This window comes from Vipera berus (assembly GCF_964194415.1).
Source record: "Vipera berus genome assembly, chromosome: 6".
NCBI classification, from domain to species: domain Eukaryota; kingdom Metazoa; phylum Chordata; class Lepidosauria; order Squamata; family Viperidae; genus Vipera; species Vipera berus.
This window is the reverse complement of record NC_138208.1, coordinates 37,504,843-37,532,768: the sequence shown is the minus strand read 5'-3', so window position 1 is coordinate 37,532,768 and position 27,926 is coordinate 37,504,843. Positions and strand designations below refer to the sequence as shown.

General features: G+C 45.1%; 1 protein-coding gene across 3 annotated transcripts in view; it reads left to right on the top strand.

The window, feature by feature from the left end:
• SLC38A1 (solute carrier family 38 member 1) overlaps positions 1 to 27,926 on the top strand; it is a 540,785-nt gene that overhangs the window by 108,887 nt on the left and 403,972 nt on the right. For 2 of the 3 annotated variants that reach the window (XM_081330947.1, XM_081330948.1), the window contains 8 exons: positions 11,343 to 11,401; positions 11,498 to 11,623; positions 11,961 to 12,040; positions 20,117 to 20,217; positions 22,171 to 22,289; positions 23,855 to 23,996; positions 24,095 to 24,192; positions 25,144 to 26,121. In XM_081330947.1, coding sequence (XP_081187073.1) covers positions 11,343 to 11,401; positions 11,498 to 11,623; positions 11,961 to 12,040; positions 20,117 to 20,217; positions 22,171 to 22,289; positions 23,855 to 23,996; positions 24,095 to 24,192; positions 25,144 to 25,236 — 818 coding nt within the window. In that variant the 3' untranslated portion in view covers positions 25,237 to 26,121. Of the gene's footprint in view, positions 1 to 11,342; positions 11,402 to 11,497; positions 11,624 to 11,960; positions 12,041 to 20,116; positions 20,218 to 22,170; positions 22,290 to 23,854; positions 23,997 to 24,094; positions 24,193 to 25,143; positions 26,122 to 27,926 lie in introns of those variants that run through there. The other variant, XR_014026881.1, reaches the window with a different exon arrangement.

Here is a 27,926-nt window from a genome sequence, read left to right as displayed (position 1 = left end):
TGAAAGTTAAAGTCTCTGAATGAGCTCCCGTTATCATCCCTAGGGTTTCGGCGAATGTGGCTGGGATACCTCTGTGACTGTCAGGACCCACCCCAATCCACATCTTAGGAAATAAGAACTCTTGGAGCCAGGTTTGTCCAAAAAGAAAAGTTTACTAGGATGAGATCGGTTGTGGCAATACAAGACGGGATCTGACATTGAGTTACATTTCAATCCGATATAAAGCATTCCCATTTTAGCCCCCTCCCCTCAATCCATTTGGTCAGGCTCACATCATTTACTTAGGTGTCAGGCCCTTCCGTGGGAAAGGGAAATCTTGTGTTTATTGTTATTGCTTCTTCCTTTCCGTTGCAAATGGAGATGCAACCCAGATCTCTCTCTCCCCCTGTTCCCCCCAGATCAAAAGCTTCCCTGGTCTTTGAAAACAGCCTACTGCAATCTGAATAACCATCCTTTCCCCCCCACTCAGAGAGATGGCAGAATCCCCAGAATAAACACAATATTCTAACCATACATTTATGAAATGTGATATAAATGGATTCTGACAATCGGCTCTCCTTTCAGAAAAAAGATGGGTCCATCTGCGGGGAAAAGAAAACATATAAATGTTAGCCCGTTTTTTTCGGATATTCTGTACGAAACCTCTTAAGCAACTTTGGTGCTTTAACATGGAGTTTGTTAACCCACTCATTTTCTGAGGAGGGGAGGTGTTTCCATGCCATTAAATATTGTATCGTTCCATGGTGTTTTCTGGAATCTGTTGTGATTCAGGGCCAGCCTGTGGGTCCGGCAGCCGGCTCGGATGTCTCGGATGACTCAGACGAGGGGGAGGAGGAGGGTGTTGAAGACGAACGTGCTGATGATGGCTTGGAGGCTTCGCAGAGCCCCCAGCCAGGGCCCTCTTCTCAGCTGCGCGAGCCCGACAGTGCGGATGATGATGACCCACAGCTGGCCCTGTTCAAGGACGCCCGACGCAGGAGGCAGTCAAGCAGGAACAAGCAGAGAAAGGCTGTGGGACTCCTCGGAAGGAGGCACAGGGAGGCCACGCCCTGAACTCTAATAAAAGGAGTGTTTGGGGAAGGGCTGGTTGCTGAAAGCAACCGCTCCGTTTGAGGATCACAGTTCCGGTGTTTTGTTTCTTGTTCTGTTGTTTTGCTTGTGAATTAAACTTGGCAGACGCCTTCCAGTCTCAGTTGTTTTCCAGTCTCTACCGTTTGTACAGGGGTTGCCTTTCTGCAAGGCCGGTAGCAGGCTGGTACAGAACAGTTTGCTTTCAGCCTCCCACCCCTTACTACTAAGATGGAGCAGCTACGTGCCGAGAATGCTCAGCTCACTCAGCAACTCACTTTGCTGGCAGCTCAGGTGGCTCAACTGCAAGCTCAGGTACATGCTGCACCCCCACCCAGGAGGAAATGTCAGATAGCAATGCCGGATAAATTTGCTGGCAATCCAGAACTGTTTCCTGCCTTCCTGGGACAATGCCAGCTTTTTATCAGCGTGAGAGCAGCTGATTTCCCCACTGACCGGGATAAGGTGGGATTCGTGTTAAGCCTTCTTTCGGGGGATGCAGCTCGTTGGGGCACGCCTCTGCTGGCACAACCTAGCCCTTTGTTGGATAACTTTGTGGGGTTTTGTGACCATATGCGCCTAATGTACGAGGACCCAATTAAGACGCAGACTGCCACCCGATGCCTGAAAGCTCTGAGGCAGGGTCAACGCCCCCTACAGGCCTATATCAGCGATTTCCGGCTGCTTAGCCAGGATTCCGCCTGGAATGAGGCTGCGCTCGTGGATGCCTTCCAGGATGGATTGTCGGAGGAGATGTTGGATGAGCTGGCCCGCGTGGACATTCCCTCAGACCTGAATGGGCTGATCCATCTTTGCCTGCGGATCGATGCCCGGCTGCAGCAGCGAAAGAGTCGCCGTGCCACCCCACAGACCCCTGCCGCCCCTGTTGTGCGTGAGCCCCCAGTCCAAAGGGAGGAGCCAATGGAGTTGGGTGCCGCCAGGTCTCGTCTATCGGTGACGGAAATGGACAGACGACGATCGGGGGGGTTGTGTTTTTACTGTGGGGACCCTGGACATTTGGCTGCTTCTTGCCCAAAGAAGCGTCAGCGGGCATCAGTGACCAAGCCTGCTCCGAGAAAGTCCCCTACTTTGCTGTCGGGAAACGCCCCGAGCCCGATCTAGACGGTGTGATAGATCGGGCGACCCACAACAACCACACCGAGCGACGCCGTTCCGATGGTGCCTGTGAACCTCCACGGCATTTGATTTTGGAGGCACGTCTGATCCTTCCTGGCAAGCCAGAGGGGATTCCAGTCCATGCCTTAATTGACTCTGGGGCCACCACAAACTTTATGGACTCAGCCTTTGTGGCCAAATGGGCTGTTCCCCAGTGTCCGGTGGATCCGCCCATGTTAGTGGAGACTATCGATGGTCGAGTGCTCCTGTCCGGGCCTATTACGGCCGCCACGCAACCAGTGTGTATGGCCATCAGTTCCCATGTGGAGGCCATCCAGTTCTACATCACTTCGGATCTGCACTTCCCCGTGGTCTTGGGACTGGCGTGGCTCCGGGCGCATGATCCACAGATCTATTGGTCTCAGAACTTGGTCACCTTCCCAAGCTTGCAGTGCGTGGACCACTCCCGCCATATCTGTGCCGGCCAGGTGGAGGGTTCCCCAGGGGTTTCCTTGCCTCCCGAACTGTCCGACTTTGCTGATGTGTTCAGCGAGTCAGAGGCGGATCAATTACCCCCGCACAGGCCCTACGACTGCTCCATTGATTTAGTCCCTGATGCGCCACTCCCAGTGGGGCGTTTCTACTCCATGTCGGACCCCGAGTTGGCTGCATTGCGGGACTTCCTGGAAAAGAATTTGGCTCGCGGTTTCATCCGGCCCTCGTCCTCGCCAGTGTCTGCACCCGTGCTCTTCGTCAAAAAGAAGTCGGGCGAGTTACGGCTTTGCTGTGACTACCGGAAACTTAACGCCATCACGGTGCGCAACCGTTACCCGCTGCCCCTCATCCCCGAGCTCTTGGACCGACTCCGGGAGGCTAAGATCTTCACGAAACTGGACCTGCGTGGAGCTTACAACCTCGTCAGGGTTCAGCCGGGTGATGAGTGGAAGACGGCGTTTGGTACTCGCTATGGACATTTCGAGTACACGGTGATGCCGTTTGGCCTGACCAACGCCCCCGCTGTGTTTCAGCATTTTATGAACGACATCTTTCGGGATCTGTTGGACCAGTTTGTCGTGATCTACCTGGACGACATCCTGATCTACTCCCCGTCGCGTGAAGTGCATCATCAGCATCTCCGTCAGGTCCTGCAGCGCCTCCGAGAACATCGGCTGTTTGCCAAGTTGGAGAAGTGCCAGTTCTACCAGGTGACCATCGATTTCCTGGGTCACCGCATTTCTCCTGAGGGCATCGCCATGGAGCCGAGTAAAGTTGAGTCGTTGCAGAGTTGGCAACCCCCGCGTCGCGTGAAGGATGTTCAGCGACTTCTTGGATTTGCCAACTACTATCGAACATTCATCCCTGGCTTTGCTGCCTTGACAGCCCCCCTCACCCGGCTCCTGCAGAAGAAGACTCGGTTCCAGTGGAACGCACCAGAACAACAGGCATTCCAGGCTTTGAAGGAAGCCTTCATGAAAGAGCCCATCTTGAAGCATCCTGACCCGCAACGGCCGTTTGTCGTGGAGGCGGACGCCTCCGACATTGCCATTGGGGCCGTGTTACTCCAGGCAACGACGCCCAGCGGTACCCTTTTCCCTTGCGCGTATCACTCTTGGAAATTGAACCCCTCGAAGCGCAACTATACCATCTGGGAGAAGGAGCTGCTGGCCATCAAGGCGGCATTCGAGGCTTGGAGGCATCATCTGGAGGGGGCGCGGCATCAAATCGAGGTCCGGACGGACCATAAGAATCTGGAAAGCCTGCAGACCGCTCGGAATTTGAACCAACGCCAGATACGGTGGTCCCTTTTCTTTGCGAGGTTTGACTTCCGGGTTCGGTACATACCAAGCGGGCACAATCAGAGAGCGGATGCTCTGTCCAGGAAGCCCGAATATACCCGAGTGGAAGACAAGCTTCTGCCCAGGACAGTGATCCCCGTCGAGTCTTTTGCTGCGGTGCGGGAGCCGGTTGATATACGGGCTCGGATCCGGGAGGCGCAGCAGCAGGAGGCGTGGGTGGCTCAGCGGAAGGAGGAGGTGGGGCCAGACTCGCCTTGGACGGTCACGGATGGACTCTTGTATTATCGTGACCGGCTCTATGTTCCGGGAGGGCCACTCAGGGGACTCGTCCTCAGCCAGTGTCATGATAACCCGGCAGCGGGGCATTTTGGCCTGTTCAAGACTCTGAACCTGGTCTCCCGTACCTTCTGGTGGCCCCGAGTCCGACACGACGTCCAGTCTTATGTCACCTCCTGCATCCCATGCAGGCAGGCCAAGTCAGCGACAGGGGCCCTGCCTGGTTTACTGCAGCCTTTGCCAACACCCAAGAGACCCTGGGGGGCTGTGTCCATGGACTTTCTGACGGATTTACCCCCATCCTCCGGCTTCACGACAGTGTTTGTGGTGGTGGACATGCTGACCAAGATGGCGCACTTCATCCCCTGTCGTGGCTTACCGTCAGCTCGCGCCACTAGTCGCATGTTCATCCAACAGGTGTTTCGGCTGCACGGCCTCCCCGATAGAGTCGTCTCCGATAGGGGGGCCCAGTTTACAGCCCGCTTCTGGCAGGAGTTGATGCGTGCGTTGGACATCAAGGTTTGCCTCTCGTCCGCGCATCATCCTCAAACTGACGGGGGAACCGAGAAGGTCATCGGTATCCTGGAGCAGTATCTGCGCTGCTACGTCAACCTGCAGCAGGACAATTGGGTGGACTATCTGGCCATAGCCGAGTTTGCCTTTAACAACTCGCAGCACACCTCCACGCAGATGACACCGTTCTTGGCCAATGTGGGTTATCACCCCCGGTTTTTCCCCCTTTCTCCCGTGGACTCACCGGAGCCGGCAGCGAACAACTTCATGGCAGAGTTACAGGCGATCCAACGATTGGTGTGACGGCAGCTGGAGAAGGCCAAGGCCGACTACAAAAGGTTTGCCGATCGGTCGAGACGGGATACGCCTCCACTATCGGTGGGAGATCGGGTCTGGCTGTCCACCAGGAACCTACCGTCCACACGGCCGGCGAGGAAGTTGGATCACCGTTACCTAGGACCGTTCCCAGTCGAGGCTGTCATCAATCCGGTCGCCTATCGTTTAACTCTGCCACGTTCCCTGCGTGTGCACCCAGTCTTCCATCGGTCCCTGTTGGTCCCCGAGCAACCGGCTTGTCCACTCCGCCAAGCGGAACCTCCCCCATCAGGACCTCGTGATGGAGGCAGCACCCCCGAGTACGAGGTCGCCAGCATCAGGGATTCCCGTTGGCTGAAAGGTCGTTTCCAGTACCTGATCGAGTGGAAAGGATACGGACCGGAGGACTTCACCTGGGAAGACGCGACCGCCGTTCATGCCCCTGCGTTGGTGACTGCTTTTCATGAACAATTCCCATCCCGACCGCATCCGGATCGGCAGACCCGGGGGAAGGGCCCTGCGGTGCGGGATAGTGTTGTGATTCAGGGCCAGCCTGTGGGTCCGGCAGCCGGCTCGGATGTCTCGGATGACTCAGACGAGGGGGAGGAGGAGGGTGTTGAAGACGAACGTGCTGATGATGGCTTGGAGGCTTCGCAGAGCCCCCAGCCAGGGCCCTCTTCTCAGCTGCGCGAGCCCGACAGTGCGGATGATGATGACCCACAGCTGGCCCTGTTCAAGGACGCCCGACGCAGGAGGCAGTCAAGCAGGAACAAGCAGAGAAAGGCTGTGGGACTCCTCGGAAGGAGGCACAGGGAGGCCACGCCCTGAACTCTAATAAAAGGAGTGTTTGGGGAAGGGCTGGTTGCTGAAAGCAACCGCTCCGTTTGAGGATCACAGTTCCGGTGTTTTGTTTCTTGTTCTGTTGTTTTGCTTGTGAATTAAACTTGGCAGACGCCTTCCAGTCTCAGTTGTTTTCCAGTCTCTACCGTTTGTACAAGGGTTGCCTTTCTGCAAGGCCGGTAGCAGGCTGGTACAGAACAGAATCTAAGATTTCTTTCACTTCAAAATGTTGTTCTCCTTCCACCATGATGGGGGGGGTGGTGGGGGTGGGATTTTTGTTCGTAGGGGTGATTGTTGTTCTCTCTTTATTAAACTGCAGTGAAAGGTTGGGTGTATTCGTCTAAGATTTTTGGGTAGTTCTAATTCAACTGTTACTGGGTTTATGATTCTTTTAATTGGAAAAGGTCCAATATACTTTGGTTCTAGTTTTTTACAGGGTTGGAGTGATTTCAGGTATTTTGTGGATAAATATACCATCTCTCCTACCCTGAATGGTGTGGGCTCAGTTCTTTTTTTGTCTGCCTGTGTCTTGTATGCTTTTCTGGCATCTTCCAATGCTTTCCTAATGATTGGCCAGGTATTTTGTAATTGAGCAATCCATTCCTTCAAGTCAGGAATGACCGGTTCTTTTGGGGTTAGTTCTGGTATTGGGTTGAAACTCTGGCCTGTAGCTACTTGAAAAGGAGTGTAACCTGTGCTGGAGTGGACTGTATTATTATATGCTACTTCTGCGAAAGGCAGTAGGTCCGCCCAATCGGACTGCTGGAAATTAATAACGCATCTTAAATATTGTTCAAGTACAGAGTTAAGTCGTTCAGAAGCCCCGTCCGTTTGAGGGTGGTGACTAGATGACAGTCCTAAGAGGGATAAAAATTCTTTCCAAAATGCCGATGTAAATTGCACCCCTCTGTCAGATATGATGCGTTGTGGTACCCTGTGCAATCTGTAAATATGCTGTACAAAAAGTTTTGCTAATGCTTTTGCAGTCGGGATTTTTTGGCAAGGTATGAAATGTACTTGCTTAGAGAACAGATCTGTGACAGTCCAGACTACGGTGTTTCCATTACTTTCTGGCAGTTCTACGATAAAATCCATGGCTATTTCTTTCCATGGGGCTGAGGGGTTCGCCACCGGTTGTAACAGACCTGGCGGTTTCACTTGCAGTCTTTTGGCCATCGCGCAAATTTGACAGCTACCCACATAGCTTTCTATGTCCTTTTTCATAGATGGCCACCAAAATTGCCTTTTAGTTAAGTGTAGGGTTTTACAAAACCAAAGTGTCCTGCTGATTTTGTATCATGGCACAGTTGCATGAAATTGATTCTCTGGGTGGCAGATATATATAGCTTCTCCCCCACCCACGGCAGTCCATCTTTAATTGTGCACACATGTCTATTTTTCTGGAACCATTCATCACTTTCCAAAGACTTCCTGAATTCTATTCCAGTTTGGCTATCTACCTTCGGCTTCATTTTTTTCTTGTGCCCTGGTGGTGACTGGTGCTGCCAGTTGTTGTTCCGGCATAAGTGGTTTAAAGTCAGTAACTCTTGTGCTGTTATATTGGGGCATGCGGGATAATGCATCTGCCAGGAAGTTCTTTCCCCCCGGTAAGTGTTTGAGAGTGAAATTGAATCAGTGAAAATGTTGGGACCAGCGGGCTTGCTTAGGAGTGAGCTTCCTGGGTGTTTTCTTGTGATTTGTCCAGACCTGGAAAGGTATTTTATTTCCTTCTAAAAATTGGTGCCATGTTAGTAATGCCCCCCTCAATGAGAATGCCTCTTTTTCCCATATTGGCCAACGTTGTTCTGTTTCTGTGAGTTTTCTGGATGTGTATGCGCATGGTTGCAACGTCCCCCCATCATTTTCTTGTAATAATATGGCTCCTACTGCTACATCGCTCGCATCTGCCTGTATTACAAAAGGTTTGTCGGGATCTGGGTGTTTTAGGACAGGTTCCGCAGAAAAAAGTCTCTTTAGCCTCTCAAATGCTGCTTGACACTCCATTGTCCACTTTACAGGCTGGCTGGATTTCACGGGGGACCCCCCTTTCATTTTCAACAAGTTTGTCAGGGGCATGGCTATTTGGCCAAATGCAGGGATAAATTGGCAGTAGAAATTTGCAAACCCCAGGAAACTTTGCAATTGCTTCTGTGTGCGGGGGGGTGCCCACTCTAATACTGCCCTGACTTTCTCAGGGTCCATTTCGATGCCCTCTGGGGATATGCGATATCCCAGGTAGTCAATTTTTTCCTGGTGGAATTTGCACTTCGATAGTTTAGCATTTAGGTGGGCAGCTCGCAACTTTTTCAGGACTGCTCTGACTAGGTTGATGTGTTCCTCTTTGGTCTCAGTGAAGATAAGGATGTCGTCCAGGTAAACCAGGACCCCCTTATATAGGTGCTGTCTTAGCACGTCATTAATTAATTGCATGAATACTGCGGGGGCCCCTTGCAGTCCAAATGGCAGTACTTTGAACTGGTAGCAACCCAATGGGCAGTTGAATGCAGTCTTCCATTCATCTCCTTCCTTAATCCTAATGCAGTAATATGCTTCCCTCAGGTCTAGTTTAGTGAAAATCCTTCCTTTCGATAGGTGGGATAGCTTATCCTTCATTAGGGGTAAGGGGTACAAATTGCATTCACTAATTGTGTTCAGATTCCTATAATCTATACAACAGCGGTAAGAACCATCCTTCTCCCTGAGCAGAACTGGGGTGGCCACTTTGGGTCTGGCAGGCTCAATGAAGCCTCTTTCTAAGTTTTTCTTTATGAATCTTTCCATTTCTGCCATTTCCCTTGGGCTCATGGCATACATCCTGGGTTTTGGGAGTTTTGCCCCGGGTTTGAATTCTATAGCACAGTCTGTGGGGTGGGGGGAAAAGCTCATCTGCTCGTTCCTCACTGAAAACCTCAGCAAGGTCCCTGTATTCCTCCAGTATCTCTGGGAATTTCTTCTCTTCCCCCACTGCTGCTGTCTCCTCCCACCATCCACCTAGCTGTGGCCCCCTCCAGTGCCAGAGTGATGACCCTGACTCTTGCCCCCTAGGTGGGGATCTTGTGGCCATACTCCTGCATGTAACTGAGGATGTGAGCTAGGAAGAACCTGAGCTGTTGACGGTCACAATCAAACTTTATGCTGAGGGGGTATGCTTTGTGTTCTCTCTAGGCCGCTTCACCATTGCCGGCCCTTGGGGCATTTGTTCCTCCCAGGTCCCCTTGGGGACACCCTGCCGTGGTAGTTGCTGCCCCTCCAAGGCTTTGGCTGAACCCGCCACAGCACCCAGAGGTGATGATTTCCTCCCTCTGCTCACTGATCGGTAGCATCAGCCATTGTCCCCCATCACTTAGGCTAAGGCTTCTCGTGCCTTCAGGTTCTTGAATGAATCACATGAATCACACTGTTTGCTTCATGAGGAGATTGGCATGGTCAGGTCCTTCTCCATTCCCCTCATCATTGTCCATCACCTCCAGCTCCTCTCTCCATCCATCCTGACGGATGCCTCGGGTGAGGATGACCCCCTTGGTCCTCTCTTCCCAGTCATCTCTCTTCCCCACACCAATGGACCATCTCGGCTTAGATGAGTCCCCTAGACTGACAGCTTCCTCCATCCATCCCCCCAGTACTCGATTTCTTCCTGGTCACTGCCTTGGTTTGACATCATTTGCAAGGTCTCCATGGTAGGGTGGGTGACTCTCCAGGTTGACCACTTTGCAGATTCTGCCTAATATAAGGTCCTTCCTCAGCTATCTTATCAGGAAAGCATGACTCTTGAAACAAGCGTAATATCAAAAGGATCTTTTACTGAGAGAAAGTGATTGCAGAGGTCAGGCGAAATCTGAAGTTCCCATGCAAAAAATTAAGCTAATTTCCCATTGTTCAAACCCCACCCCAATGCCCCAGTCAGATGCCAATCCAGTGGCGTAAAACTGTTGTGAGAACTCCAAGCTGAAAAGGTGATAACAAATTGTTCCTTGGTGCCGCAACCTTGGTAGCAGGGAGGCATTAGCCGAAAAGGAGTCAAACCAGATGGCCCTGAGGGTTTATTCCCCCTCTCCAATTCCCATGCAGGTACATCAAAGTGAAAGTAGAAACAATATAGAAACATCCTCAAATCCCCAAGTAATTTTCCCCTCCTCTCAGAATGGCAGTGTTCCGATAGGGACCTGACAATAGCTTCCCCCTCCCCCTCCCCCCCCCGCATATCTCCCTGAGTTATTGCTAAGCACATTGATTTGTGCTTTAGATTGTAAGCCGCCCTGAGTCTTCAGAGAAGGGCGGGATATAAATGGGATTTTAAAAAAAAGTTATCAGAGAAGAGATGGTACATAAATGCAATTAATTAATTGAACTAGCTTCCAGTCTAATTTCTGTATCATATGATGGTAGTGGCACTCCCATTTTACAATGGAAAACATCAAAAAAAATATTCTTCAGAGTAACTCACGATGACAGAGATAAAAATCAACCATGGTGATTTTTAAAAGATGAATGAAGATGTAATTAGACTGTGACTGACCATCTACGAGGAACACACAATCTGAATATAACCTGAACAGATTCCATACCAAATACAATAACTGCTAGTATATTTTGTCTCCTTGAATAATCTACAGTTTGACAGAAGGTTATTTGAAGAACAATCTATGCCACTTTCTCTAATTGGTTACCATTCAGATGTATTAAGAAGACGTTTGTACAGATTCATCTTATGTTCCAGTTGCCCCCTTTCCTCATTTGGGAAGCATTTCAGATGGCCACTCATACCCTTGTTACCTTGAGACAGGACTATCATAATGCACTTATTGCAATACATTGGGCTGCCCTTGAAGACCATTCAGAAGCTACACCTGGTTCAAAATGCAGCAGTGGAAACAGTAACAGACATTTCTTGTAATGCCTATAAATCATCACTGCTATGCAACCTCTATTAATAAAGAAGAATATTTGTAGCTCAGGTTAGAAATGAGAGATCCTTGGTGCTCACTGAGCTTGGTTGTTTTCTTGCAGACATTTCATTACCCAAAGGGTAATATTATCAGTGCTAGACCTATGATACTATATTACATAGAAATATATTTCTATTTATAGACAAAAATAATAATCAATATCTGAGGGAGATGGGCAATTTAGAAATTGGATGGATGGATAGATAGATAGATAGATAGATAGATAGATAGATAGATAGATAGATAGATAGATAGATAGATAGATAGATAGATAGATGATAGATAGATAGATAGATCTTCAGTAAAAATATTGAATATTACTAGCCTAACTAAGACTGGTTATTTAGTCTCATTATATTTATATGATCATTTAAAAAGGTGAACAATTTCAAATGTATGTGATGATCCATTAAGTACATAAATGAAAGTAATAATAAATTACTGAATATGTTGTCCTTTGAATTTCTATCAGGCTATCTTGGCTATACTAGTGGATTTTCTCTGACATGCATGGTATTTTTTCTCATAGTGGTAAGTTGGACTTAATGTTTCAATTTGGTCTAAGTGATTAAACTTCCAATTTAAAACCATTTGCTGAGACTTTTCAACTTTGATCCTTTATTGTAGGTCATATACAAGAAATTTCAGCTTTCTTGTCCTTTTCTGGACAGAAATGCAACAGATGCTACCTCTTCCAATTTTAGCTTTGGCACGGAGGCATGCAGACCAAAGTATGTTACATTTAATTCTAAGGTATGTTTTTTTTTCTATGGTATTTGCCATTTCTTTCCACTAATAGGATGCTATAGATGTTATAGGAACATATAAGTTCAACTGTAGAATGTGCTTTTTAAAAATTTAAGAAATCTCAGGGTGTTTACTTTGTCCTAGTAATGAAAAGTATAACTAAATGGTGCTTAATGTGTTCCATAGACATATATCATTAAACACATTCACTGAAATTTATTGATCAAACATCATTTAACTACAGATGCAAAAGTACAGAAAATTCCAATTCTGATACTTGAAACAATAAAGACTTTATAACAACTATAGGAAAAGTATCCTGATTCTTACTTTTTTTTAACAGAGTGTGTATGCTTTGCCTACCATTGCATTTGCATTTGTGTGCCATCCGTCAGTCCTTCCAATCTACAGTGAACTTAAAGAGTAAGAGAATATTTATTACTGATTGTTAAAAAGAACATTTTTATCTGAATGATAGGAATATTAAGTTATATGCTGCAGTGCTGTCATTATCCAAAGGAAATGGAATAATTGACACCTTCCTCCCTCTCAACATTCCAGAAAGACTTGATTCACAGGGGGGGGGGGACAGAATGAAGGGATGTTATTACTCGCTTGTGCATTTTCTTTAGATCTGCACAGCTATTTGTAGAAACACCAACAATGCTAATAAACATTCTGAAGGGATCTTTTGCTACAGCACCATTATCCACATCTGGCTCAGGCAGCTTAACTTAGCAGAAATGTAAATGGTGGGTGGGGGTTTCCTCTCCCTTTCAACCTTACTCTTTCAATCAGGTGTTATATTCTATTAAAAAATTAAGAACTATGCCACTAAAATGTGGAAGACAGAGTATATTGAATTCTCAGATCTTCTGAGGATTGCTTTAATTATATACTGTATAAGCCTAATTAAAAATCCGAAAGCACAGATATTTTCTGTATCCTGTAAAGTTTATATGCCTTAAAACAGAATCATAATCACAGAAATTGTATAGGGGTAGTAGATATATAAGTAACGTAAATAGCTTGGTATTCTCCAAGTGTTTGGACTACCACTGCATAATTCCTAACCATAATCTATTCTAGCAAAAGTTAAGTGTCACATTATTGTATCCTAAACTATCTGTGGAAAGTCAGGTTGTCAGTGGTTGATTGATTGATGTATTGATTTATATGGCCTAAGTACCACAGAACAAGAACCAGCCTGGGGAGCTTTATGTGGAGGTAGTCTCAGTGTGATTCTGAATGGTGTTTGTGTGTGTGTATGTGCATGCTGCTACTTTTACAAGACATGCAATACAAACATCCTGGACAAATCTCCCTCTCACTAGACAGAAGTCCAAGGTATTCAATACATGCTTTACCAACCATTCCCAAATGCCATCCCTCCATGAATCCATTCAACTGGCCAATTACAATACAAATGAGCAAGAAAGAAAACCTTACAATGAGTTTCTGCCCTCCTCCGCATAGTCTTTCCAGATGTCTTCTGAGGCTTCATGTAGGGGCCAATGGCTCCAGGAGTCCTTCCTTTCTCTGCAACTTTCACAGGCATCTGGGTGATATAGGACCTGTGAAGTTCTGTTTCACTCTGATTGCATGGTGATTTTCCTAGTAGATAGCTGGATTCAAACCAATTCCCTAGCTCAAATGAATGGAGGCAACATCTGGGTCAGTGTGTTCTGCTTTCAAAGGTTGCTAAGACAGGTGTGCAGGGCTGAAAGATATGAGAACAGAGACCCCTCCCCCTTTGTGGATGACCCTCCCAGGAGAGGCATTGCTGGTCAGACATAGGCATGGAGAACAGAGGATAAGAAATGGAGCAGTGGAATGGGGGGTGGATAGCTTGCAGGCAGGATTTGAAAAGATATTAAGGTTAACTTTACAGATGTTAAACAGATGAAACTCACTTAAACACATACAGTAAATTCAAGAATGAAACTTTTCCTGTAAATGAACTTAAAACATTCCTTCCTAATAACTTTGGGCTGGGACAGCGGGAAAGGAACACCTGTTTTGCTCTTTACCCTTTTTTGCTGGCCAGGCAAACTAGGGTGAAGGTATTTTTCTTTGCTTATTTTAACCTTTTTTTCCTAGCAGAATTTTAAATTATTTTCGCTTTGGATTAGAGACATTTAACTGTTTCATTTAGCTAACACACAAAGACTTTGACACACATATACACACAAAGACAAAGAGAAAAGGAGAAGAAAACAGAACTCTCAGTTTTCACACCCTGGTCATTCCCATCATAAATCTCAGTTAATTCAAATTAGGGAGGGCAAAAATCTTAACAAACATGTCACATGGTTGCATAGAAGAGAGGGAACAAATCAATGTTCCTATATTTTATTTTCCTTTTCCTTTTAAGTACTTTTATTTAGCCAAATTAGTTTTCCAGCTTTATCCCTGAGCAAAGCCCATTCCTTACATATCTCCCTTGCTCGCTTCTTTTTCATACCGGTTAGGACGGGCACTCGCCTCTCATCCCACACTATGAGCAAATCTCCTAGATGGGATCTGGGCCTGACCTTCGAGCTACAGCTTCCTATATTTCTGTTCAGATGTGGGGTTCATTTGGCTTAGCTGGGTCTTCCCTTGTGGTCAAAACTTGCCACTCTGCTTGTCAGTATTTGGACAAAAAAAGAAGTCCAGGAGAACTCTGGTTCCCTCCCAGAGTATAGGAACCTCCTTTCAAGGGAACACTGGCAATGGTTTTTGGACCAAAAAGGGATCTGGGAGAACCTGCTGCTCCCTTACACAGTGAGTACAGGCACCTCCTTCCAACGGCCTTTTCCTGCTCACACTTTTCCTGCCCATGGTTTTCAGACTCAGGAGAGTCTGGGAGGACCTGCTGCACCTTTAAGTAGTGAGTACGGGCACCTCCTAATCTGGGCTTTGCTCAATGACTTCCCAGCTGGTTGTCCAAATCTGATTTTCTCACTCAGTTTTCCATTCTATTTTCACACAGTCTCTCCCTTTTTCCTAACAAAAGGTTCTGTGCTCTGCCAAACCCCCTTGCTTTCCAGGCTCTGTCATTTGAACAGATCATTTTGCAGTTAGAAAAGGCCAGAGGAAGCAAGATCCAGCTGTGATTGGAAGAAGGATCTTCTCATTCACACACACAGACATACACACATTTCCCTCACTCCCCTGACCTTTAAAAGTTAACATTTAGAGATACTCACCTTCTTTCCAAAGCAGCCCTTGAGCTCAAGCTCAAAACTCCCTTTATTACCCATGCTCCAAATGGGCAGGGTCTGGGAAACCCATCCACAGACATAAGGGGTATGCTGCCGGCAAGATGGAGGCTTACCCAGGCCCTGTCCATTGGTGAGGTTAGCTTGAAGCACCATCCTGGGTGCCAAATTGTTGAAGGAAAAATCTTCATCAGGGTCCAGTCCAAGCCGGGAATAAATAAAATGGAGGCTGCTTAGGGAAGAAGGCTGAGTTTATTGAATTGCCAGAAACTTCAGTGACACAGCATGTTTCTGGGGTAGCTGACAAAATGGAGTTGGGATAGGTGGGCTTTTATATCTTCTTTGGGCTTTGTATTTGAGGTTCTTCCTGTTCCTGTGGCTTTGTATTTCCTGTTCCTGTGCAATGTACTTGAGCCTGAGTGTGCCCTTATGGTATTCTAATGGTGGTGGATTAATCCTATTGTGTCCTAAAGATCATCTTCCTGTCCTTGGGAGTCTTTGTTTTTCTAATCCCATCATCTTAAACCTTCTCTGGGGCTGGGGCTGAAGGCATTTTGTTTATGAATAGGTGGCCCCAAATCTACATTTCTAAAAGCTGGCCTGCTGAGTTTCTGCCTGGGGAAACTTGGGTAAAAAAGCCTTTTAAGATTTTTTTCCTCCATTATTCCGTTGGGGAAATATAATATTCTGCCTTTTTTAATATCCCCCCAAATATTTCCTTTAGGAAGGTGGGGAGGTGCTGACTTTCTACAGTTTAGATGCATTTATTGTGAAAGTCCTTTCTGTTGTCCTTAACGTACTTGCTTTCATTACTTTCAGGACACAGAGAAGGAACTTTCTATCAAAATGTACATGCAGGCAATTTACCTCTAAGACAGAGGTCCCCAACCTTTTGAGCACCAGGGACCAGTTCCATGGAAAGAGGTTTTTCTGTGGACCAGAGGGGGCATGATTTCATGTACTGTCTGCATCCCGCAGATGGGGCTTTGTTTGCGCGGACTGGTTTCTGCCATGCTGCGGCCCGGTGCCGGTCCACAGACCGGGGGTTGAGGACCCCTGCTCTAAGAGGTCTTGGATAAATCATTTATAGGTCTTCACTAATGCTCTGAATTGACACAGTAAGAAACTATTCTAAACCTAGGTTGATAGGGATCCTGCACAGATTCAGGATCCAAAGGAAGGGTTACCATGAAGGCATAATCTTTCTCAACTTATGGGGATGGATACATATTTTTTTTTTCATGTCATAATCACAACAGATTCTTTTCTTCCACTTCAAGCACTACTGTATATTTCCTATGAAATTAGATAGGAATTTGGGACATTACTAAAACCTCTAATTAGGCTTACTGCGATCATTCCAGCAGCTGTTATTTACAGTGGGAGAAAAATATACTCACTCTGTTAATCCACATGTTTAATCACATATATTACTACAATTAATATATGTAAGTTCATTCATTTGCCTCCACTGTAGATAGATCTTTGCAGGTCCCCATTTGCATTGCTCTGACACTGTTACTGAGAACCTTGCAAAAAGAAATGATTTAGGATGCTGGCAAGGAGGCTTTTCACTTGTGGTGCCCCAATCTTGGAACCTAATTTCCAAGAGGACTCGTTAGGACTGTTCCCCAGGGTTGCAATTTTTAATGCATGAGGAGCCCTTGGTTCTTGTTTTAGTAAGTATTTTTTCAATTTTGTGCTTCCTACATTATATTTTAATTCTGTACTACTGCAAGCTATATTGAGATTATATATAGTATACCAGGGGTATGAAACTGCTGGCCCAGGGGCCGGATGCATCACCAGGAAATCGCACCGGCAATGGAGAAAAAGCTCTGATACATCACATGACATCATGTGACATCACGAGTTTGACATGTCTGTACTATACGGAAGAATGGCCTTCTAAGATACATGCATTCCTTCATGGGAAATAAGTTAAGGTTTGGATGGAAATATAGAAAGTGAATTTTTTAATCATTAATTCCTAAATCTGGGGAATATCTCATGTGTTTTTAATATGTTTCTTCATGACAGTGAATGAGGAATGCATTTGGGAATTTATCTATTAGCACTTACTCATTGTTAAAAGAGATGGATTAAGATGGAAGAATTGGTTTTTACTACTAAGTGTCACATTAGTACTCATTTTATCTATAAATGAGTATAGTAAATCGGGGATCCCCAACCTATAGGCCACGGCCCACTACTGGGCTGTAGCCTCTTGGCCAGTGGGCTGCAGAAATGGCTGGCCGGTGCATGCACATGTGCACACTCCTCTCACTCGCGCTAGCTCCCATGGCCCTGTTTGTACATACACACAGGCACGAATGGGAATGCTAGCGCCAGGCAGGTGTGTGTGGCCCATTTGTGTATGCATAAATGGGGCCGCTAATGTCACACCAGTGTGCACGGCCCCATTTGCATGTGCGCATGCACCAATTTGGAAGCTGCTCTCCTTCCCTCCGGGCCATGAGCCCGGAAAGTTTGGAGACCTTCTCAGGGTTGGCGGTGGAGTTCCCCAGGCTTATAGTGCTGGGTGACTTCAACCTGCCTTCCCTGGGAGGGTCATCGGAGTCAGCCCGAGAGTTCATGGCTTCCATGACGGCCATGGACCTGACCCAGGTAATTCAAGGCCCAACTCATGTGGGGGGTCACACTCTCGACTTGGTGTTCCTATCTGGACAGTGGTTGGATGATTTAGGAGGGGGTTTACCGGACGTTATTCCCCTGTCATGGTCCGACCATCATCTCCTGTGGCTGGTCTTCCATTATGCCACCCCCCACCGCTGGGCGGCGGAACCAACTAAATGGTTCCGCCCCAGGCGCCTAATGGACCCTGAACGGTTCCAGATGGCGCTTGGGTCTGTACCTATCGCCCTCACTCACAGCCCAGTTGATGCCTTGGTGGATGCCTGGGAAAAGGCGGCCACTGAGGCACTCGACTGTGTTGTACCCTTGCGACCTCTGACCCAGCGCAGATCCCGTTGGGCTCCATGGTTTTCTGTGGAGCTCCGGGAGATGAAGCGTCAGAGACGGGGTCTAGAGAGCGGTTGGAGGTCCAGCCGTTCCGAATCTGACCGATTGCAGCTAAGAACCTTTATAAGCTCTTACCTTGCCGCGATGAGGACGGTGAGGGCTAATTACTTCGCTGCCCTCATCGCGTCTGCAGATAATCGCCTGGCTGCCCTGTTTTGGGTGACTCACTCCCTTCTTAATCAGGAGGTGAGGGAAGATCCCTTACAGGGACGGGCCGAGGAGTTTAGTCATCATCTGATGGACAAAATCGCTCAGATCCGGGCTGGCTTGGACTCTGACTGGGCGGAGTCTGACATGGTGGAATCGGACGGTCTTGAGCATGTTATCTGGACTGAGTTCGATCCTGTTTCCCCTGATGATGTGGACAGGATCGTGGGGAGGCTGAGCTCCACCACCTGTTTGTTGGATCCATGCCCCTCCTGGCTGGTTTATGTGGCTAGGGAGGGGACACAAGGCTGGTTCCAGTCAGCAATAACTGCTTCTTTGAAGGAGGGTGTCTTCCCCACCGCCTTGAAGGAGGCGGTGGTGAGACCCCTTCTCAAGAAGCCTGTCCTGGACCCGGCTGTTTTAAATAACTATCATCCAGTCTCCAACCTTTGCTTTCTGGCGAAGGTTGTTGAGAGTGTGGTGGCGCATCAGCTTCCTCTGTTCCTGGAGGAAACTGATTATCTCGACCCGTACCAATCGGGTTTCAGGCCCGGGTATAGCACGGAGACAGCATTGGTCGTGCTGGTTTTTAGTTTTATTGAATTTTAGTTTTATTGAATGATCTCTGGCGGGCTCGGGACAGGGGTTGCTCCTCTGTCCTAGTCCTATTAGATCTCTCAGCGGCCTTCGATACCATCGACCATGGTATCCTTCTGCGGCGTCTCAGGGGGTTGGGAGTGGGAGGCACCGTTGTACGGTGGTTCTCCTCCTATCTCCTGGGCCGCTCGCAGTCGGTGTTGACTGGAGGGCAGAGATCCACCCCGAGGCCTCTCGCTTGTGGAGTTCCTCAGGGGTCGGTTCTCTCTCCCCTCCTGTTCAACATCTACATGAAGCCGCTGGGTGAGGTCATTCGTGGTTTCGGGGTAGGGTATCATCAGTACGCTGATGATACCCAACTGTTTTTCTCCACCCCGAACCAACCCAGCGATGCCCTCGCCGTGATGTCCCGTTGCCTGGAGGCGGTTCAGGTCTGGATGGGGAGAAACAGGCTTCGTCTCAATCCCGCCAAGACTGAGTGGCTGTGCGTATCGGCATCTTGGGCTAACCAGATTATTCCACCTTTAACGATGGGGGGTGAGGTGTTACCCCCCCCCCCGTTGATAGGGCTCACAACTTGGGCGTCCTCCTGGATTCACGGCTCAATTTTGAAGATCATATAGGAGCCATGGCCAGGGGGGCTTTTGCCCAGGTTCACCTGGTGCGCCAGTTGCAACCCTATCTGGACCGAGATGCCCTACGCACAGTCACTCATGCGCTCGTGACCTCCCGTCTAGACTACTGCAACGCTCTCTACATGGGGCTGCCCTTGAGGACCACTCGGAAGCTTCAGCTGGTGCAGAATGCGGCTGCGCGAGTTGTGATGGGGGTTTCCCGATACTCCCATGTAACACCTCTACTCCGCGAGCTGCATTGGCTTCCGGTTGCCCTCCGGGTGAGATTCAAGGTGCTGGTGATGACCTATAAAGCTCTGAATGGCTTGGTTCCGGGATATCTGAGGGAACACCTGCTGCCGGCATCAAGCTCCCTTCGTCCAGTGTGCTCCCACAGGGAGGGTCTTCTCAGGGTGCCGCCGATAAAAGACTGTCGGCGGATAACACCCAGGGGAAGGGCCTTCTCTGTGGGTGTGCCTGCCCTCTGGAACCAGCTGCCCGTGGAGCTTAGGACTGCCCCCGACCTCCGCACATTTCACCGGGACCTGAAAACCTGGCTCTTTGAGCTCTCCGGCCCAGGCTGAGAATTTTTAACTGGGGTTTTTAATTCTAGGGATGATTTAATCTTTTTTAATTTGTTTTTAACTTTTGTATTGGTTGTTTTAATGCCTTGTAAACCGCCCTGAGTCCTTCAGGAAAGGGCGGTATATAAATTTAATAAAATAAAATATAAATAAATAAATAAATGGTATAGTGTCTGTGAGCATGTATTAAACTTTAATAAATGTTGCTGAGGAGATGGGCAGCCTATGAATGAAAATAATAATTGAATAATACCACCAATATTCACTTAGCTCTTCATTCCTCTCCTTCCCCTACCCTTTCTTTTTTTACAGTCATTCCCAGAAAAGAATGCAAATGGTTACAAAAATCTCTTTCTTTGCCATGTTTGTCATGTACTTTTTAACTGCTATTTTTGGCTACTTGACATTTTATGGTATGTATGTATTCAGTCTTCCCTAACATGCATCATATTTTAAGTAACTTGTTCTTGACCCCCTAATACTTTTTAAAGCAAGCAGCTGAGGCCAATAATGATTAACCTATAATTCAAACATTATAGCCATCAAAGATGAATTTTATAAAATGTGTGTTGCCATTTTTTCCTTCTTTGTACAGAAAATAGCATCCAGATTAGGAGGTGTACGCTTAATTTGAAAAGGACATTTTCTTATCTGGATATTGAACTCACTCTTTCTTTTATCCAAATTTGGGGCCCATGACTCCCAATGAAATGAAATTTGGGAAAGTTGTAGCTGTTTCAGTGTTGATGCTTCTGTGCTGCTGGACTGGATTGTGGTCACATGATCTTCATTTTCAATGTTCCATGGCACTTTCTCAGCCAGTCTAGCAGTCCCTACCCCCTCCAACAACAGCCACTTATACTTAAGGGAAGGGAGAAAGCCTTAGCCACTCAGTGTCACCTCAAATCGCAAGATGAATGGCATATAAACTTGAGAAATGAAATTTGATAAAGTTTAGTAAATTTGATTTTGATAAATGAAGGAAGGAAAGAAGAAATGAAGAGAGGAACAGGATCTCTGTAAACCCTTCCCAGTCCGTGCCACTCCCTTTTGTGTTCCGCCAACCTGTGCCACGCCTAGTGGTGGGATTCAAATATCTGAACAACCAGTTTTCTGCATGGACGCCGCTTCCAGAAATCCATTCTGGGCCTGGGAGACCTCTCCTGCACAGAACAGACTTCCAGAAGTGGCATCCATGCACTTCCAATGGGCTGTTCTGGGCCTGGGAGGCCTCCCCCAGGCCTCCGAGGCTCAATGGACTTCCGGAAGTGGCATCCACGTAGTTACGGCAGTCCATTCTGCGCCTTGTGAAAATTAGCTACCGGTTCTGCCGAACCAGTATGAACTGCCTGAATCCCAGCACTGGCCATGCCCCTGCACACCTTCCTTGACCCATGCTGTCCCCTTCATGTCTTTTCTTCTTGAGCACTCCCATGCACTCTTCGTGACCTGCACCATCCCTTATAAGCATCTTGCCTGACCGGTGCAGCACTTCTTGGACAACCACACGCACCTTCTCCAACCCATGCCCCTCCCATGTGCATTGCCCAATCCATGCAGCACCTCTTGGGCAGCCCTATACACTGTTCCTATAACCCCACTCACCATCTCTTGATCTGCATATCATACTCTACACACTCCCATCTGTACACCATCCCTGGATGGTACCTCTAATAAACACCAACATCCTTTTCCCAACCCACACAGTATCTGTCACACACACCTCCATCTGCCATTTCTGACCTGCACTATCTCACTCTTACACCCAACCAATGGCAGTCACATACCTGTCTGCTGGCCTTGTACTTGAAACTTCCTATTGGCTTCCCCACTTCTCCAAGCAAAGGGAAGGAAGGAAGGAAGGAAGGAAGGAAGGAAGGAAGGAAGGAAGGAAGGAAGGAAGGAAGGAAGGAAGGAAGGAAGGAAGGATGCTTCTGATGCTCCCTGCTAGCTTCCCACAAGGAAACTCTATAGGGAAGCTGGCAGGAAGTCAGAACTCATTCCCACTCCTTTTTTCCTCACCAATCTACCTATCTTTTTCTCTCTTTAAATTTAAATTTGAAATTTGGATCAGAAAATTATTTTCAGTTAGAAAATCATGTAGATTCTCACTTCTGAATCAATTAAGAAAAAGCAAACACATTCATTGAATAGTGAATTACTGAGGCCAAGTCTCTGTTAGCAGCTACAAATGGATCCCACACAGTTTGATGTGCTGAACCATTCTGACAATTCAGTTTGAAAGGGTGATTCACCAGCCTCATTTCAAAAGATTAAATCATGTCGTTTGAGATGTTTCTTACTAAATGGCAGCTTGTATTAATTATCTGACTGCTAGAACAGCTCTATCATTGTTTTCCCTGCAGAATCTGTACAGTCAGATTTGCTTCACAAATACCAGAATAAGGATGACATCCTTGTCTTAACTGTTCGTGTTGCCGTCATTGTTGCAGTCATACTCACAGTCCCCGTGTTGTTTTTCACAGTAAGTTGGAATTTTCTGTCCATTTGTTAATAGATTGGTAGTTCTTAAATACAAGAATTGAATTTTTGCTTCCTTATTTAGTTTTTGTTTTGGCAAGAATAGATCACAAGTTAACATCTATCCCCAGCCTTCTAAATTCCAAATATTTGCAATGGTGAAAATATTTTTTTCTCAAAAAAATATGATTAAGAACTTGCTATTTCTACTTTCAGTAAACCAACTGACATTTAGTTATCAATTGTCTAATAAATAATATACCTATAAATAAATAATATACCTATAAAATAATATACCTATCAAGCTGCAAAAACAATTCAGGCAAGATACTTAAATTATCTTTCCCATATGAACATAGGAGCCTATAGCTCAACTCAATTTTCCTTTCTTTTTCTTTTCAGGTCCCTATTACCTAATTGTCTATTTTCCCATTTACTCCACAAAGTTCTATTTATGGGCTGTTTTGGTTCATGAATATGATTTGATACGCAGCTGACTCATTCTGCATTACAGTTGTTTGCACCTTTCATTTTCCTCCCTCCCCTCCTTGTTGTTCTCAGATAGATACTCTGAAGGCTAGAATGCTTAAGGTGATTTGGAATGTTCAAGTGTTCTATTTGTCTTTACTCTGACATAAGTAATTGCTGGTGCTCCTTGTCAATGCTTAAATATTAAAACAGGAATGTTGATGACAGCCAGTGATGTTGTTTAGCCTTCCACAAATCCAGACTGTATTAGGGCATAAATCCCATCATCCCCAGACATTGCTCATTGATGAGCAGTATAAAATTAATGGAAATTATAGTAGTTTTCAGTATGGCTGATTTAGAAAAGCTGATATAATGCAGATCAAACTAGCATTCTATGCATTTATTTTAAACATTAAAATTGGGAATTATAGGTAGTCCTCAACTTACAACAATTTGTTTAGTGACCATTCAAAGTACAACAGCACTGAAAAAAGTGACTTATGAGCATTTTTCATACAACAGTTGCAGCATCCCCATGGTCAGGTAATCAAAACTTGGATACTTGGGAAAGTTACGCTTGGTTCATATTTATGATGGTTGTATTGTCCCCAGATCATATGATCATCTTTTGCAAACTTCTTACAAGCAAAGTCAATGGGGAAGCCAGATTCACTTAACAACTATGTTATTAACTTAACAACTGCAGTGATTCCCTTAACAGCTGTGGCAAGAAAGGTCGTAAAATGGGGCAAAACTCACTTAACAAATGTCTTTCTTAATGACATAAATTTTGGGCTTAATTGTTGATGTACGTCAAGGACTACCTGTATCCCTTCCAATTTTAAAAAAATCTTGAAGATGTTTATAATCAAAGCAATTCATAAAGCATGTGTGAAAGAATTTTATAAAATACAGAATGAAATAAAAACTAAATATTAAAACATAACAAGAACTCAAGCAACAATAAAAAGTTTCAAATCACCGTTACAGCAGATAAAACAACAGTAGCCTTACTTTGCTGGGGAAGGCATTTCAAATTTGGGGATGTCTGTCTCATGAAACACTTTGCCTAACAGATTTCTTTTTTTTCTTCCATAGGTTCGTTCATCTATATTTGAGCTTGCTAGAAAAACCAAATTTCATTTATGCCAACACATTGTAGTTACATTGATCCTTTTGATGATCATTAACCTGTTGGTTATTTTTATACCTTCCATGAAGGATATTTTTGGAGTTGTAGGTACAGTATGCTAAATATATTTTAAGATTTCCTCCCTTTGTTAGGCTTAGACTTGTACATTGTTTATTATAACACCAAAATGTTTCTGATTGTCATAGGAACAACATCTGCCAATATGTTGATTTTTATTCTTCCATCTTCACTCTATTTGAAAATCATCCATCAAGATGCCTCAAAACTGATTCAGAGAATTTGGGTAAGTTAGCATGATTTGTTATCCTTCATTAAGCAACATTAAAAGCTGTACTGTGCAAGTGTAACAAAGGTAGAATGTACTTTTTCACCAGAGTGAACAATCCTGGATCCTGCCAGTACACAAACAGCTAAATAAGTCAGCATTCATGTCAGAAGGCAACAAAGATAAATATGTGTTTGCAAATGGCTGTACCTGAGTATCTCAAAATGATCTGCAGTAAATTGCTTGCACTGCTTATGAATAAGAATGAAGATTTAAAGAAGAGAACAGAGTTCTTAATCACAGATGGTGCTTTCAAACTTAAAACAGGTTTCTCATTTGATAGCCTTTGCCCAATACAAGGCAACAGAATCCAAGGATATTGGGAACGCAGGAACAAAACTCAGAGATGCCCAACAAGGCCAAGATTACATATTCTGAAATAAATTCAAAGTCATTTCCAAACTAGTTGAACTATCTATTTTAAAAGCACAATAATTGTTTTAAACTCAAAACATGACACTTAGAATGCAAGATAAAGCAAATTAGAAACATTTTGCACATCTCTGAATTAAATTGTAAGATATATTTATCCATGAATTGCTGACATAATTAGAGATGAATTGATTGTATGTTGGCTTCCCTGCCTTTCCCATGAACATATTTTTTCTTAGATTTAAAGCCCATTCTCAATTGGCTAATCATTATACAATAGAAGTGTGCAGCTTTTCCCAAATTGAGGACCACACTTTCCATTTAAATCCCACGTGTAGAATGTACTTCTAGATGGTTTACTTTAAAATAAAGTAAGAATAATTAATAGAATATTGCTCATGCATTTGAGAATTTTTGCCTTCTTCCAATGCAAAATTTGTGGTAACAACTTTTAAATATCTTTAAGAACCATACTCTGGGACTCAGGTTGGAGCCTGTATGTAAATAAATGTAAATAATATCTCATTTTGGTTCTAGGCTTCCCTCTTTTTGGCATTAGGAATTTTATTTTCCATGGTAAGCATTCCTCTTGTCATCTATGATTGGGTGCATTCAAGACAATGCCACTGAAGGTCAGTGAGATACCAAGAATACACTATCTCCTAGCTGTTCACAAAAATGACCAGTCACTCATTTTACCAGTATGTCCTACTCATCAGAAATTTCTTCTATTAAACAAGAATTAATCATCACTGCATATTTTTCCACAGGAGACAGTTGTTAATTTATAATTTTTGCATCAGTATTATTACAGTGGTCAGAACAATTTCACAGATCACATTGGTCATAGGTCTTCTGTATGCAGTAAATGGTAATGAAATAGCTGAAAAATATCTTCTACTACTTCATACATTGCACGTGAATATTTCTTCTGATTTTCAGCTAAAATCCATTATCCTGATTCAAAGTAGATCTCCTCATTCCTGAAAATAATTTTGTATCCCCCTGATTATACTGGTGCAGTAATGTGATTAATGATTAGATAGATAACTAGTATTTGGTCACATATGGACTCTATGGAGTCTTTTGGTATTAGTAAACAAAGACTAATTATTTAAGCTCAGTTAGCCTTGTGGGAGATATGTATGCATGTGTACCCATTTTCAAAGTAGTCTCCCAGGAAATTGCACCTTGTCTCCCTGTCCCGAGACAATATTATTTGAATTAAAATATACTAAAATAAAAAGAAACAGATCCAGAGGTAAGGTGTGTGAAATATAAAATTAATTTAAACTCTCTTTTGCTGTCACAAGAACAGTAACAACAAAAAAGCTGTTGCCAATGAAAGTACATACTGGTCCATCAAAAAGTCTATCATAGTATCATGTAGTAAAATAGATACTGACAATTGTCTTGCCAAAACCATATAATTAATAAAAAGGAACCTGGGGGCATGTGGGATTCTGCTGCTTTTGCTAAAATGATGAAAGCTGTGTTGAGCCCATTTTGGATGTTTGTGACACATGTAAGAAAGAAGCAGCACTTATAGTGCAGGTTGTCTTCAACTTGCAACCATTCATTTACTGGCCATTCAATGACACTGAAAAAAGTGGCTTATGACTAGTTTTCACACTTATGACTATTGCAGCATCCCCATAGTGATAAAAGTTTGTATCATAGTTCACTGTCCTAGGCTCAAGTGATTATGATTTATAACTTTCCTAGACAACTTCCAACAAGCAAAATCAATGGAGGAAGCCAGATTTGCTTAACAACCATGATTCACTTAACTGCAGTGATTTACTTAACAACTGTGGCAAAGAAGGTCGTAAAATGGGGCACAACTCAATTAACAACTGCCTTGCTTAGCAACATATATTTTAGGCTCAATTGTGGTCGTAAGTTGAGGATTTACCTGTATAAGTATCTTCATAAGTCTACTTTGACATCTCTTGCCCCATGGATGTCCTTGCATAAAGAAATTTAAAAGAAGAGAGAATTCCAACTCTTTCCTTGTCCTGCCTTTGTGTTATAAAAAACTGAGTAGGAGCTATTTTTTCATTGCTTTACAATTAGAAGGCATTTAAAATGCTTCCTGGAGGAATTTTTGGTTGTTATAAGTATATAGACAACTGTTTCCAAATTCCATACCCAGAAAGGGTATAGAATTAATTAATTAATTAATTCCATCCCAAGCATGCCAATCCAATTACTACAAAAATGCAGCTCTTTTCAGTGCATTCTCTTGGCTTTCCTACAGAAAAGGAATGGTGAACTACTAGGACTTTGCACTTAGTTGGTTGGTTGGTTAGTTGCGAAGTCGTGTCCGACCCATCGCGACCCTATGGACAATGTTCCTCCAGGCTTTCCTGTCCTCTACCATCTTCTGGAGTCCATTGAAGCTCAAACCTACTGCTTCAGTAACTCCATCCAGCCACCTCATTCTCTGTAGTCCCCTTCTTCTATTGCCCTCAATCTTTCCCAGCATTAGGCTCTTCTCCAGTGAGTCCTTCCTTCTCATTAGGTGGCCAAAGTATTTGAGTTTTAGCTTCAGGATCTGGCCTTCTAAAGAGCAGTCAGGGTTGATCTCCTCTAGGACTGACCGGTTTGATCGCCTTGCAGTCCAAGGGACTCGCAGGAGTCTTCTCCAGCACCATAGTTCAAAGGCCTCAATTCTTTGGCGCTCAGCCTTTTTTATGGTCCAACTTTCACTGCCATACATTGCAACTGGGAAGACCATAGCCTTGACTATATGCACTTTTGTTGACAGGGTGATGTCTCTGCTTTTTAGTGTGCTGTCTAGATTTGCCGTGGCTTTCCTCCCGAGGAGCAAGCGTCTTTTAATTTCTTGACTACAGTCCCCATCTGCAGTGATCTTGGAGCCCAGGAAAATAAAATCTGTCACTACCTCCATTTCTTCCCCATCTATTTGCCAGGAATTGAGAGGGCCGGATGCCATGATCTTGGTTTTCTTAAAGTTTAGTTTCAACCCAACTTTTGCACTCTCCTTCTTCACTCGCAACAAGAGACTCTTCAGTTCCTCTTCACTTTCTGCCATTAGAGTGGCATCATCTGCATATCTTAGGTTGTTGATATTTCTTCCAGCAATCTTAATTCCAACTTTTTTTTTAATTGAAAAGTTTTACAATACATTTTATCTTTAACAATCCCTTCCCCCCTCCCTCCACCCAACCCTTCCTAACCCTCCCTAACCCTCCCCCCCTTCCCCCCTCCCCCCTCCCTGACTTCCCAGAGCTAAATACAAGGTATAAAAGTAAAAACAATCATAAACAACCATATGTTAACAACAATAAACTATT